The 15,802-nt window shown below is 42.3% G+C and overlaps 1 protein-coding gene across 6 annotated transcripts in view; it reads left to right on the top strand.

Moving 5' to 3' along the window:
* Positions 1-15,802, top strand: part of LOC129774952 (protein sprint) — a 66,072-nt gene that overhangs the window by 19,305 nt on the left and 30,965 nt on the right. For 4 of the 6 annotated variants that reach the window (XM_055779062.1, XM_055779061.1, XM_055779065.1 and 1 more), the window contains exons 5-9: positions 6,025-6,851; positions 6,918-7,107; positions 13,769-14,041; positions 14,091-14,268; positions 14,332-14,876. In XM_055779062.1, coding sequence (XP_055635037.1) covers positions 6,025-6,851; positions 6,918-7,107; positions 13,769-14,041; positions 14,091-14,268; positions 14,332-14,876 — 2,013 coding nt within the window. The remainder of the gene's footprint in view (positions 1-6,024; positions 6,852-6,917; positions 7,108-13,768; positions 14,042-14,090; positions 14,269-14,331; positions 14,877-15,802) is intronic. The other 2 variants (XM_055779064.1, XM_055779066.1) reach the window with 1 other exon arrangement.

Here is a 15,802-nt window from a genome sequence, read left to right on the forward strand (position 1 = left end):
GGCAAGGTGGGACTCTAATATACCTTGCCAACCCGCTGTCTCCCGGGCAAAGGAGATACACCCATGAGATGGAGCTACGATCGAGAAGAATATTGAGAATGCGATCACCCGAGGAGGGTCCCCGAACTGGAGCTGGCCCTGGAACGGGCGTAAGAGCAAGCGGCAAGCGGCTGGAGGGCGAGGTGCAAGAGCGGGCCACCAGCCGGATTCAACCCGAAGAGCTACCGCCACACGGAAACAGCAGCCATCGACATCACCCAAGAAACGCTGCGCCTACGAGACGTGTTGCGACTGCCAGACGACAGTCGTCCACACTTGTGGGTACCACTAGGCGACGGATCATGTGGACACACGAAATGAACGAATTCGTGATCCGCGCCTATTACATCTGCACTGCTTTGGAGACGGACATGAGCGGTCGCCCTCGAATACTCGCAATGTTCGAGGAAGCGTATCCAGAGTTCGTCGGGAGGCTTGATCAGAACGCGATGAATGCGAGGCGTAGAGCGATAGTACGCAACAACATGCTCTCCCAAACGCAAATCGACGAGATCAAGCAGCAGGTGCATAGAGAACTAAGCTCCAGAACGAACAAAGCAAGCGATATGTCGAGACGAAGTTCAGTACGGCTGAGCAATTCATTCGCGAGTGGGGCACGCGAATCAGCACCAGTGGAGGCCACAGCACAACAACCTGAGCCGGAAGACCCACAGCCAGATCAACAACTACTATGCGATCTGGTCTTCCACTACGACGAGGCGATCTCACAGTTTCGCGACACAGATCCTTTGTCGCGCCCCAGGATTCCCAAGTTACAGCATTCCCGCAGGCTGACAAGTGCAGTAAAGCTCATGAACAAGCACGTTCCTCCGCTGCACTTGGTTGATGCTGAGGACATGGAGGAGCTGCAACTGAAAGTTTACTGTGCTGCTGTGGCGACCGCCAAGAGTTTAGGATACCGTATAAGGCCAAGAGGCGGACTGCTCCAACATCTCCGTGAAAGGCGTGAGCCTCCGTGGCGAAGGAGATTGGAGCAACGGATCCTAAACAAGCGCACCGCAATTGGAAGACTGATGGCGTACAAAAGAGGCAGCAGATCGGCGAAATTATGTCGCCAAGTTGCTGTGATCGTGCGGTCTACTGAACTTCGCCAGCTGGGAGCTCACCAGCTGACGGAAAAACTCGACACACTAGTACAGCAATTGAGCGTCCTTACAAAACGGCTGAAACGTTACTCTGACTCTGCAAAGCGCTAGGAGGAGATTCAGAGATAACGAGAAAGCGTTCTATGACCACATTAGCGACGAGAAGCCCGACTACCGCGAAGGTTTGCCAGATATTAGCGATGTGATGAACTTCTGGGCTGGTATTTGGGAGACCCCAGTAGAACATCGCGAAGGGCAAATGTGGTTAAGACGGAAGGAGGAGAGTTGTGGTGAAATTGGAGAGATGCCAGCTATCATCGTCGGAGAGAACGATGTCCGCGAAGCCTCGTGGTAACTGAGGAACTGGGCAGCACCGGGCCCCGATGGTGTTCAGAACTTTTGGCAGCTGATTAAGCTGATCGTCGCACATCCAAAGATAGCTGAGTGCTTCAACAAGCTGCTACGTGACCCATACAACCTTCCTGAATTCGCCACCCGTGCCGTCAGACCGATAACGTGCCTATTGAGTCTGTACAAAATACTGAGCAGCATAATTACCGCCAAAGTTTCTGCTCACTGCGAACAGCATCACATCATCGCAGAAGAGCAGAAAGGATGCAGGAAAAATACGCATGGCTGAAAAGACCAGGCATAGTCGGCCAGGCGGTATATAACCAGCGGAACCTAAGTATGGCCTACATCGATTACAGGAAGGCTTATGACTCCATACCTCACTCGTTTCTCGTCCGGGTATTGGAGCTCTACAAAATTGACCCCGTCGTCGTTAGGTTCCTGCAGCATGCAATGAGGCAGTGGAGTACGTCTCTGCACCTTAGTGATGGGGAAAATGTGTTGCAGTCTAGAACGCTGCAGAACGACTCTTTCAGACCGCTTTGGTTTTGTCTGGCACTGAACCCCCTCAGTAGGACGCTCAATAGGAACGGTCATGGCTATAAGTTATGGTATGGGGACGGCGCCAACGAAGAAGTGACCCATACCTTTTACATGGACGATCTCAAGGTCTACGCTGATTCACGTCAGCGTCTAGGTGTAGCTATCCGGGTTGTCGAAGATATAAGCAGGGACATCTGCATGGAGTTCGGCCTCGACAAGTGCCGATGTGTCCATCTGCTGAAGGGACAACTTACCGAATCTCGAGGCTACGAGGTCTATGACGGCGAGTTTATACAAGACATGGTTCGTAGCGAATCCCGACAGCTCACTGGGATTCACCACTCCGACACCAAGACGGAGCTGCGAGACAAGTTCTTGAGTCGAGTGAACTGTGTCCTGAGGACTTTTCTCAACGCGGGGAACAAGATACGCGCGATCAACACATTCGCGGTACCCCTGCTGATCTTCAGTTTTGGTATAGTCAAATGGAGCAAAACTGACCTAGAGGACCTTGAGAGGAGGGTGAGGAAAGCATTTAAAGAGGCCGGAATGTACCATCCTCAATCGGCACTGGAGAGAGTTTCACTGCCACGCAAAGAAGGGGGACTTGGAATAGTCGACATATCTGCACTGTGTGTTGCTCAGGTACGACAACTGCGCGAGTACTTCGCAGAACGCGCCAACCAAAACGCGCTATACCAGGCTGTCTGCGGAGTACCAACTCAACTGCAATCTGCAGACAGTGGAGGAGAAGATTGCAGCTTGGAAGCAGAAGGCAGTGCATGGTGCACACCCCCATCAACTGGACCGGCCACACGTCGACAAGGCCACATCTAATCTGTGGCTAACGCGTGGTGAAATCTCTTCAGTAGTAGAAGCCGACATGATAGCCATCCAGGACAGGATAATGCCGACGAGAAACTGCAGGCGGTACGTCTGGCATCAAGACGTTGATGACATTTGCCGGATGTGCCATCAACCAGGTGAAAACATAGAGCACATTATGGGAGGCTGTCCTGTTTTGGCCAACGCAGCCTACACCGAGCGCCACAACAACGTGGCCCGTATTGTTCATCGACAATTGGCGCTCCAATGTATTCTACTGGAAGACAACGTACCAAACTACCGGCACGTGCCTGCACCTGTCCTGGAAAATGACCGTTTCAAGCTGTACTGCGATCGCACTGTTATGACCGACCTCTCGATCCACCACAACCGCCCAGATATAATGGTTTACGACAAGAGCGACCGCAAAGTCACCATCATCGATGTCGCTATTCCACTGAACCAGAATCTGGAGGAGACCCACGGTCGCAAAATCTGCAAGTACCAACCATTGGCCGTGGAGCTCAAGGAACTGTGGGGGCTAAGGGAGGTCCCAAAAATTGTCCCAGTCGTTCTCTCTGGAACTGGAATTGTCCCGAAGACTCTTCTGGAAGCGCTAAAGGTGTTGAACATGGAGAAGGAATTGGCCGGCATCCAGAAGTCGGTCATCCTTGCGCGATTGTCCGACAATTTCTCGGTCAGGACTAAAACAGCACGAGCATGCAGATACGTGCATTCCGCAGAGCCTAGTCCCCCTTTGGCATTCAGAAGCCCGGGGGCAGGTGAAAATTCTGGCTAGGTTCGCCTAGTTAAGAAGTGAGATAACTCTGCCAAAATGAAAATCTAAGAATAAAAAATTTAAATCTGAAAATCTGAAAACATAAAAATTTAAATATCTAAAAATTCTAAAATTATAAAATTTAAAATTTAACATTTAAAAATTAAAATTTAAAATTTAAAATTTAAAATTTAAATATTAAAATTTAAAATTTAAGATTTAAAATTTAAAATTTAAGATTTAAAATTTAAAATTTAAATATTTAAATATTTAAAAATTTTAAAATTTAAAATTTTAGAATCACATCACTTACCGCAGTGAATCCTGATTTTTAACAATTCCCACTAACAACTATTCCTTCCATGATAAACGCTAGGGAACCACGCTATAGAGGCGACCCTTCTGGCCTTCGGGCGGCGAATATCATACTAACATTCCTTCCCTTCCCCTGGTGACTGTAAGGACGTGGCCGGCGTCGTTATTGACCATTCAAAGCTCGAAACACCGAAAATTGCACAACGAGAATGATTTGCTAGTCCCAAGCGTCATTCTGTGTGTTCTTTGTGCAATTTGGTTGGTTCAGGTCAATCACGGAGAGCAACTACGAATTGTACAGTCTACCCAAGCTCAAGCTCAGTTTACGAGGTTTGTTCAAAAAGTATCGCGACTTTCAAATTTACGCGGGTTAAATATATTCGATTTTAGATTATTTGTGGCATTATGTTGGTGCTCTTGTCTCATACTTATGCTGACAAGTACGGCTATTTTGAATGTTCAGTTAATTTTTGACAACTGCTTTTCTTACAAGTGTTTTGGTTCATCTTCGATTTTTGCCTATGGCCTATCTCTAGAGAAATCCCTTCGTAGTGCTGAAGCAAAATCGGTTATGGCTATGGAAATGCTTAATGGAATGGGATAGAGTGGACCACTTTATCTACAAGAGCTGTTCTAAAACTATCACAATTTTTGTATACCCACGGATTACTTATTTTTGACTTCAGTTGTGGCGTGCTTGGGCTTCCGGCACGCTTTGCTTCGGTTAGATCTTTTCGCCCGTTCGGAAACATTTTTTCGAACTCCGATAAGCGTTGTTTCGCTCCAAAGTAGGTTCACCAGATGTCACAATCAGCATTAGGAATGTGTTCGCACACTTAATTTTGTTTTTCACGCAAATTTTGATACAGATTCTTTGATCCATTTTGCCAATGGACAAAAATCGAAGATGAACAAAACACGTGTAAGAAAAGCAGTTGTCAAAAATTAACCGAACATTCAAAATAGCCGTACTTGTTAGCAGAAGTGAGAGACATGAGTACCAACATAATGCTCCAAAAAAATATTAGAATCGAACATACGTAACACGCGTGTGCTGGAATGTAAACATTGTATTCTTCAGTTAACGGAGTGTTACTCACAATTGCGTTGTCACCGCGCACGACGCGAAGTTTATCGTCAATGACCTTCGTAATTTCCAGGATACTTGAACACTTGGACAGCAAGTGTTTACAAATTTTGGACACCTTTAGCGGTTTCTCTTTGGGGCGGAAGAATAACAGTCGATGCTTCTATGATGCGCTCGGGATATTCAAGCGTTGTTTGATACTAGAAGGCTTTATAGATGTAATACTCTCGATCAGTGGCGTCGAGTGAAGCTTTTGCATCCGGGGCGGAAGAGTTGATTTGCACCCCCTCGTTCCGCCAGAAAAGTAGAAACATTGGCACCCAGGGAAGAGTCTGTGTCGCACCTGAGGCGGAAGAGTCGATTTACCCCCTCTCCCTCGTCTGAAATCATATTTTTCCAATTTGTTCATATAAATTCGGTTCATTCTGCACCCCTAAAATCGTGCACCCGGGGCGGTTCGCACCCAGAATGGAATCATAGTCACGACACGTCTATCGTATCTTCTCTGCTTTGAGATGGAAATGAGCTGTCGCTCTCAAGTATTCATGCTGTTCATGGAAGCGAATAGAGAATTTTGGGTGGCGTGCCTTAGGAACATTGAAGAGAAGGACGAACTCAGTACTGCTGAACACTAAATTAGGAGTTTGTGGCCTTTTCGAATCTTGGCGAGAAAACGTTTTCAGTGACCTGAGCAATAGCGAAGCTCTGGAATCCAGTTGGATGATCGGTGAATTCGGTCCTAAGGAGAGATAGTTTTTCACTGGGAAAAATAAAAATTCTTGATTTGATGGTTTTATTTTGACATTGTTACGCATACACACGAAATATGCTTTACAACAATGGTTATAATATCGCAATTAGCCTGACTTGTCTGGCCTGAGAATCACACAAAAAGTCCTTTAACGTATAGGTTCAGTTTGTCAATTTCTATTTAATTATAACATTGGTACCCGTATTAAACGCAAACTTACAAATTTCAGAATTTCATCGTACGGGGATCTAGCCAATCGAAAACAATGGCGGTGTCCGTCCGTTTGCCTCCGGACACGGGGCCTTACATCGAACACTACCTCATCCAATCTAACGAAGGCTTGCTGAGCCTGGAGAGCTCTCGGTTTAAGTTCGATTCCATACCTTTACTTATTGCGCATTACTCCCAGTGTTGTGATGAACTTCCCGTTCAACTGTGTCTTCCCAAGGCGCTTAGAGAGGCAAAAAACCGGCAGCAGCTTTCATCGCTGGCACTACTGGGCCAAGAGTTTTGGCGCTACCCAATGGCATCGCCCAAACCCAAAACGATATTCTCTGCAAACTCTAGTCATTTAAACACCCCTTCGGATGCAACTCAATCTAGCGGTATAGGACTTACATTGAACAATAAGAATCTGACAAGTTTCAATACGTTCGGTCAGGAAAGCAACACAAATTTCATGGGACCGGGTGAAACACCCACGGATACAATTTCCACTTTGAGCAGCTTCACCGTCGGTCACGGTCATCAACTGCTGAGCCCCGAATCGATCGATAGTGCCGTTGTAATTTCCCCAATGGATGCGAACCAGAATGGTATCATTGGAAAAACCAGCACTTTCAAATCGAAGCGACCGCTTCCCTCACCAACGGTCGCTTCGTACGATGTCGAGAAGCAGATCGAGATATTCAATGCAAACTTGTTTGCGAGCAGTAGCAGCAGTCACGATTCGAAGCAAAGTCAAGTAAGCGAAACGGTGAATTCTGGTACACTGGAGCGACAGCTGAAGACTCCCCGGCCCACGCCACCGAATACACTTAATATTAAACCGATACGGTAAGTGGGATCGTTTTATTAGTGCGGTTAGTAGCAGTGCTTTGATTTATTAATTTTTCATTTTAGGAGCCCTCCTGCCCCACCTGCTCGGCGTTTGAAACCAACAAGTGGTATTAGCACCCCAAACGATTCCAGTCAGATGTTTTCCAATAATATTACTGTTACAACGACGGTAACGTTCAGCGTAGATAATCACACCAACGCGCAGATCATCGAACTAGTGTCTCCGACGGAGAATAACAGAAGCTTTGCAACGGTGAGTACTATAAGACTTGAAATATATCAAACAAATATTAAAACAAACACATTAGATTCTGGAATCACGAAACCAGTTGGGATTGGTTAAAGGTAGCAAAATTATTTTGATATCAAAATGCAGATAATGTATTACTCTTTTTATAAAAGTACATTAAAACGTTATTCGTTACAGTTTTGATCAATTTTCGTACATTCCTTGGATACTTTCTATCAAAAATTGGACTCTCTGTTGGTCAACCTCAGCGGGCATTTTATTCCAAGATTTTGGCACCTTTCTTCGATTTCCACTTAACAGTTGCCCAATATTTTCCGATTGGGCGGAATTTGGGCCAAATGGAGGATTTTTTTATCAATGTAATCGATCCTATTGTCACGGTACCACTGAAGCAACTTTCGACTGTAGTGGCAGCTTGCTAAATCTGGCCACAACTTCATCGGACCTTGGTGAGCTTTCTTAATAAACGGAAGGAGACGTTTCTGCAGGCACTCTTTTCCAGACATTTTCCAGAAACTATTGTCTTGTTTGTGACGAGAACCTAGGGTTTTTGTCCGCAGCTGCAAATCCTATGCCAACTCAAAAATTTCCTGGCAAATTTATCTGCGAAAACAAACTTAAATTTGCTGGAGACATCTCCTATGACAGTGGCTAGAGATGTCTACATTTTTCGTTTATTCGATTATCCATTAATCGTAAGGCCATTTTTAAATATTCGATTCATTCGAATAATTGTCTTTCAGCATTCGATTAATCGAGCGAATATTTGTTTTTCGTAATAATACGGAACAGACATTGATAATAAAAAAGGTTATGATGTTACAATTTTAAAAGTTACATTAAATATAGTTCTTAAATAAACATGGTGCAGAATAATGGTTTTTAAATGAAATGGCATTTCAGTATATTGATAAATTTACCATTTCATGATTTTTGCGAACGATTAAAAAAAGCATATCATGAAAATGATTCACAATATTTTTATTGCCCTAACATACTTTTTTTTCTCTTCAAAATTACCTTATCTTCAAATGTTGTTGAAATAGCAGATTTGTTTGAAAATTTCTGCTCGGTCCCTATAGCTACTAGTTCAAAAGAAGTATATTCATAGAATCATTGACTACAAGGTAGATTTTCCATGGCACTTTGAATTTGAATACTACCACTTTAGGACGGGAACTAAGACCAGCTTCTTCAATTTCGCCTTTTACTCCTGCAGACGTTGAATTCCTCTTCCCAGTCTCCTCCACCATCATGGGATTATTTTAATGCTTCAACCGTAAATGATTTAGCATATTCGATGTATTTCGTCAAAACAGCATAACAAATTTTGCACTGTACTTTTCGAAAAAATGGTTCCTTTTTTCATCAATCCCGATTACTGTGATAATTATTCGATGTATTAATTTTTTGATTTTTCATTATTCGATACAATATTACTGGATTAAAGTTTCAGATATTCTATTATTTTAATTAATCAAACGATTAAGCGACGTCTTCTAATAGTGGCCTTGTGGAATTTTAGGCCTGGTAGCTGTCCAAAAATCATCTTCACGTACGTTTTGTCATCCATCAGCATGCATGCATCGTACCTACTTCGTCAAAATCTTTTTGTGCAACTTTCGAGCTACCAGATTTTGTTTCAGCGTCTTCTTTGGTTGCTTACAGGCATGGAAAATTATGAAAATCATTTCGCATACGGATTCTCTGAATGATACTTTGGTTAGAGTTGTGTTTTTTGGCGATCCGAGGTCGTAGTCCGAGAGTCCCGAGTTTGCCTTAATTGTTCTCACTACCTTCAACCTCAGCCTCAACCTTCCTCTGATCCGTCTGATTCAACAGTTGTACGTTCACGAAAATGTTTCAGCACATCATACACAGTCGATTTAGCCATTTTCAGCGTTTTCGCGATTTTAGTATTTGACCACTTCGGATTTTTAATTTGGGTATCCAAAATCAAACTTCATACATACATACAAAACGGATCAGCGTAATTTTTTTACCGTCGAAAGATACAGTTTTCCAAATAATTTGCTGTTGAAACATTTCATATACGCCTACTACGACCGCTGCTATAAAATGAACGAATGCTAAATGTTTCCAGCTTTGGCATAGACATTTTGTTGAAAAAGTACCGGTATTTGACACACATTAGACACCACGGCATCTATTTTCAAGGTGGCAACTTGATTTGTGTTTCGAGATTTCTGGGTTTTCCCGGTTTTCCTGGTAGATTTTTTGAAAAATTTTTAATGGTTTTTCGGTTTTGGTATACATGTATACATACTTTTTTTATTCCATTTGCTTATTTTAGGCTCGTTAGCATTCAGCTGTAACAGAGCCGAATTTGAATCGTGTTTTTTTGCGGAAAAAAATGTGCGGGAGAATTCCGAGTGCGAAATAAATAAACACTTTTATTTCTTTATCTGCTTTTTTCCTTCCTCTTATTCTTCTTTTTCTGTTTTTCTTAAATGCAGTGCGGTTTCCACTGGAATTTGGTTCAATTTTTACAATTTTTTAAATGTATTCTGAGTAGCAAGCTCTAGAATACGCCGGTGCAATGTAGATAATTTCAATCTATTGCAATGTAGATAATGTTAAAATATGTATAAATTTGTTAATTTTTTTTGGTATATATGTTATGTTTTTGTATGTGGTCGACTGCGACTGTGACTGTGCATTTTGTTCAAAGGTATCTGCAATGAATGTTTTTCTGCCGATTAAAAACTTGCTCATTTTTCCACGCACTTTGTTTTGCTGCTTCAAAAACTTTTTACTTGAGGACAGTGTTTGATAAAACAATGAGACTATCACTCAACCGAGAAAAAAAAGTTGCAAAACTTTGACAAAAAATACTCGAACTCAGTGTTTCAATTTATCAGTAATCCTTTATTGGTTTCTTTCGAGGAAATTAAACATATCCCCAGTAAAAAAAACAACAATGCATATAAAAATGCTTTTTTTAAAAACATTAATTCATGTCGGAAAAAGCTTCCTTCACAATTCCGTGCTAGTATTTCGTCGTATAGGATTTCTTTGAGATGAATTTCCGCACCTTTTTTGGCATAAAATCGACCAGCTTTTGACAAGTGCTGACAGGGATCATACATACCAATCATACCAAGCTGCTTAGATTCTCTCCCATAGTTCCAGCTTGTTTGTGGATTTGTCCGTATAAACCGACTTCTTTACGATCTGCCACATATTCGGGATGGGATTTAACCCTTTCAAAACGGCAGTGTGCTCCGCCGGAGTGCTACCGCTGTACGGAGCACTGCGTTGAATCTTTGCTGGCTTGAACGGATCTTTGTTAGAAACTCGTTCGACTTCAGCATCATCTTTGGCTGTGAAGTGCATTGAAAACAAATATTTTCGATCGGCTCAGAAACTTTGCAATCTTTCGTTGCCTTCTGGCTTGTTTTGCCATTTTCGGAATAACAATCCGTCGCGGTCTCGTGCAGGAGCGGTCAATGTTTCAATGTTTTGATTTATTGTTGACATGACAAATACTTACTAGGATCTGTATTAGACAAAATATCTCCGTCAAACAGTCATTGTCCTTCCAGAAACAGTCAAAATAAACAACTGGTCTTATGTTTTGTCGCAAATCATTTCGACTTTTCGCAGGAATCTAGAACTGTTCATTTCTGCTGCGTCAAACTTTGTGTAATATGTTGTCATACTAGTGCAAGTGCTCGCCGCTGGGTGTCGCATATTCTTCTTCTTCTTCAATGGCACTTACGTTCCTAGAGGAACTTCACCGTCTCAACGTAGTATTACTTGCGTCATTTTTATTAGTACTTAGTTGAGATTTCTATGCCAAATAACACGCCTTGAATGCATTCTGAGTGGCAAGCTCTAGAATACGCGTGATCACAGTGCAAGTCGGAGGAAATTTCTTTGACGAAAAATTCCCCCGACCAGAACGGGAATCGAACCCGAACACCCGGCATGTTAGTTATGCTTTATGCTTTATTCGAATTGGCGATTAAAAGCTCATTAAAATAATTTTCACTGGAGTGGTCTAGTTTTTTTCCGACACTGTAGGTATTTTCAAAAATTGTAATTCTTGTTTAAAAAATACGGGTGGGTAATGTCGGGGACATAACCGGAGTGACGTAGGACTATACAAAGGGGACAGCTTTTGTTAAATATATATTTTAAATATATTGTTTTATTTTCTTCTCCTACGTGAATACCTACCTATCTACCTGAAAAATGGATTAGTTTACTGTTTACTCTTTATGAATATGTTGATGGTTCTGAAAAGAACCTTTGGTGTTGTGTTTTTGTTATCACTCGATATTCCCATCTTGTTCGGTTAAACCTTCCTGTTTAGCTATTGCGTTTGCCACTCGCCACAGCTTTCACAATTGGAAAATTTCTTCCCATCCAGCTTGTGACATGTTGTTCAGTAAATTACATTTAATGCGACGTGCCGGAGAAACACTTTGCCACTCACTGAAACTAATTGTTGCCTTGATGAGCGCCGAACCGAAGCTGCTCTGTTCTTGATGCGGGTTTTCTGATTGTCGTGAGCAGCTTTGCAAGCTAACTCGAGCACTCCGACAGCCGAAACTCTATAATCGCTGTTAGGTATACTGGTGCTCCGGCACCAATCCGTTCGGCCTAGTTACCCTTGTGGAGCAATCAGTGAATGCGACCAACAGGGAACTGGAGACCTGAACGGTTCGAGTGAGACTTTGCCTTTCCCTTAACTTGTCCTCCTTTGTTACGTCCACGATGCCGATGCCGTACAACCACACGGGTATACGGTTTGAAAGAAAATAAGATATTTTGTTGGGGTCCGCGTGTTTTATACTCTAGCGGTACACACTCACAGGATAGAGACAAATCGGCAGACTCAGCCAGAGGGGCGAGTCCAACGAGACGAACGAATGAGCGTTAAAAGGGAGCGATGGCAAAAAACTACATTCATTACGATTTGTTCGCTCGTTGGATTCACATGCAGGCTAAAAAGGGTCCTTTTCAGGATCACAAAATTATCTTCAATCTAAAGAGTTTATTGTTTTGTTATTACTCGATATCCCCATCTTGTTCGGCTAAACCTTTCTGTTTAGCGATTGCATTTGCCACTCGCCACAGCTTTCACAGTTGGAAAATTTCTTCCCATCCAGCTTGTGACATATTTTACAGTAAATTACATTCAATGGCACGTCGCATTACCACCACTCAGTATCGGATTGGAGGTAATTTTAACCTGTAATTGAACATTTGCGATGACAGCGGTACAGTGTCGACTTTCAACGTGGGGTCATAATATGGACCCCAAACTCTATGTTTACAAAAATGTCCAACTTAATATGTCGCATTACATGTCCGTCCAATTAGCTAAATGTCGGGATAAGTGTAAATTACTGTACTTTCAATCTAGAAACAATTTAAGAATTGGTGAAAATCAATAAGCTCAGAACAACTGCCAAATTCACATACTCATCAGATCCTGGCAAACAAATTATGAAAAAATCAATTTGTGTTTTATTATTATTTTGGATAATGTTTTAGAAAGCATTGAACTGTATTTCCTAAACTCTTTTTTGGAAGGTTTAATGGCCCTGAAAAGCGCCTTGTTTTATGGAATGGTTCCAATTTAGAAAACTTAGTACTCGTGGTTTTAAGAAAAACCATTTCGAACGCCCTCGATGCCGCCTTGTTCTGGTTTTGCCATCAAAGCAGATTGTATAAAGAACAAACTTTTTTCTTCCGCTACCTGCTGTCGTTTTGCGATTGCGTTTGCCACTCGCTGCAACTGCCTGTTGTTGTCTTGATGTCCACCGAACCGAATGTGGTCTGTTCTGAATGCGAGTTTTCTTATCGTCGCGAGCAGCTTTTCCACTTCGGCGGCCGAAACTATATAACGCCGGCTAGGTGGACTGGTGCACTGATACTAACGCGCTCGGCCTAGCTACCCTTGCGGGGAACTCCAGATCAACACGGTTCGAGCGGGATTTTGCCTTTCCCATCACTTTTCCTCCTTTACCATGACCAGACATGGCTGCTTGGGTTGGTTTGTTGATGTGTTGTGATGCGAACCGATGTGGTGTACGGTTTGAATGAGAATGATCGTTACGGCAGCGGAGCGGGGATTTTTAAGCTGACTGGCTGGCTCGAGAATTACGCATGTGTGAGACTGCGACCAATGTTTCTTTCTTTTTTTCCTTTTTCCTTTCCAATCTTGCTTCATTCTATTTCGCTGCTGCTCTGGTTGCCCGTTTTGGTCGGTACGATTTGAGTAGCACAAAATGGACCAATCAAAAATGGGCACATAGTGCATTTTGACAATACTTGATATTTCACAATTATTCAATTATTTATCTCAAGAATCTCAAGATCTATTGAGAAATGCTCAAGTTATAAGCGTTTCAAATCTTGCATTTTTTCCTACTTGTTCAGTGCCTAGATTTCCATTTCACCCCCTATATCTTCCGGTTAGACGTAGTCCTACGTCAAAATTTGCGTAGAACTGGGTATTTTGATATCATTCGCCCGATAAATACAAAAGAAAAGAAGGGTGAGCAAATGGCATACGAATGTAGCAGGTACTATAATGAACACTTTGACTCTTCGAATATTTCTAACATAATTTTTCCTTGACATCGAATCAATCGAATCGACTAACTGAAAATATACTGTTTGTGTTCAGTTCCAGACCACATCGAAACGTCTTCCACCGGATGGAGAGTGCCACATTCCTTGTTCTTACATCAAGAACGCGTCGGAAGCGGACGAAAGGGTTTCCGACTCCGAAAACAATTTTCTAGCGGTACAGTCCCCACTAAGCAATAATTATAACAATAACAGCAATGGTCTCTCGTTCCGTAAACATTCGAGTTCCAGTGTACTGCACACAAGCCGTACCAGTAGGAGGAGCAAGCGAAAGGAATCGAAACACTATCAGGTGGGTGATTGCTTTAAGGTGGTTTCTTGCATTAATTTATCTTATTAATGTGATTATTTTCTTACAGGAGTCTGATATTCTGGAATCCCCTTCAGTATACTGCAGAAGTAATTTAGGTGATAAAATTAGTGATTATGAGGACATTTGGACGCAAGATAACAACGGAAATACTACTTTGGTAAAAGTCGATAAAGTTTCCACGTTTAAACCAGCACAGGACAAAACAGCCGAATTCTTGCCTCCCGGTATGCTTTTCGCCGTCGTCTTACTATGCTGCAAATTAATAACTTCCAATTTTTTGATTGAAGGGTGCTCATCTCAAGATAACAATAAGCCGTCGATCAACGATCAATCTGTCAATGCAACCTTTCATGATCTTCCAAAACCGTCGACAGTGTCTTCATTCAGCACGGATAACATTATCCACTTGAGGCAACACAGAGATCCCAGCAGTGACCGAAGCACTCCGACCGAGTTGCATCGCAACGTGTTGAAAACGTTTTCGCCAATTCCATCACAGGAAAAACCACTGTCCAATCCAATGTTGGAGCCACGGTATCGGATGGGTCTTTGTTTTCCGAATGTGATCAATCGATGCGATGTGAATGGCAATGATGGCAGAACCGTTACGCCTCCGTTGGGCAGTGCTGCGGTGTCTAGCAAACAGGACAGCCCATTCTATGCGGATCCTGCGGACGTATTGAATAGTATTGTGCGAAGAAGTCCGTTCCACAGATCTACCATGCTCGCCAGCAATCAGAGACATTCGGAACCTCCGAAGCAACTGCTTTCGGGCATGGACACTCAGTCCCCGCTAATGTGGGCCTCGGTGGAGCAGGATATTAAACATAAGGTGAGTGAATTGTGGGTCGTTTTTGTACTGTTTTTGTAGAGTCTTTGGTTAACTTCGAGTGGCCAGGAGAACAAGGTTATGGTAACTTACTAAAAGATTTTCACCTTTAGCTTTCATTAATAGATTCTTTAACAAGTATCTTAAAATACGACCTGATGACCAGCGAAGAATGTTGAACATTTGGAAGCATATCGATATATAAAATTCCTACAATCAATTTTATTTACATAGATATATGTATTTCAAATTCTTACTTCAAATGACGAATTTGAATCTGTGATTTTCCGTGCCCGGTGGCACACACAAAATATAGACTCACCTCTGGTTTACAGGAAAAAACCTTTCGTATAGCTACGCTGTATTGCTATCAACATAACTTCTGTCAACTGTTGTTACCGGATGCAAGAGGGTACTTTAGACTTTTCCTCAAAAATAGGCTGACCAAATAGTTTAGAAAAATGGGACACACAAGCCAAAAAGAAAAAAAGGAAATAAATAATATTTTAATAAGTTTTATCGAATGCATAAAACCTAAGACCGTATCGTCAATTATGGGTACACTTAAAACGCATACTATTTTCAGTTATGATATAGATTTTTCTTTTGTGATAAAAAAAAAACATTTCTTAGGAATACAAGAAATAAGCATCAATAAAAAATCTGTAGTCTAGCCAATTTCGATCGTATCTGCTTCTTTATGTCCCTTATTAAGTTATGGATAACCGGCGCATCGATGGTTTTGCTCAAATTTATCTAGTCCTTTTGAACTGCTGAAGGTAACCGGCAACTTTGTCCTTCTTCTGCTTTCGGATGAGTGGTAGCACATGCTTTCGAAGGTATTCCTTTTGGCAAATATCGCTATTCATATTCCCGAGAATGAAAAAGGAGATGATTTCATGCCACAAATTGATTGCCAAATCAGGATT

This window comes from Toxorhynchites rutilus, chromosome 3, assembly GCF_029784135.1.
Source record: "Toxorhynchites rutilus septentrionalis strain SRP chromosome 3, ASM2978413v1, whole genome shotgun sequence".
NCBI lineage: Eukaryota > Metazoa > Arthropoda > Insecta > Diptera > Culicidae > Toxorhynchites > Toxorhynchites rutilus.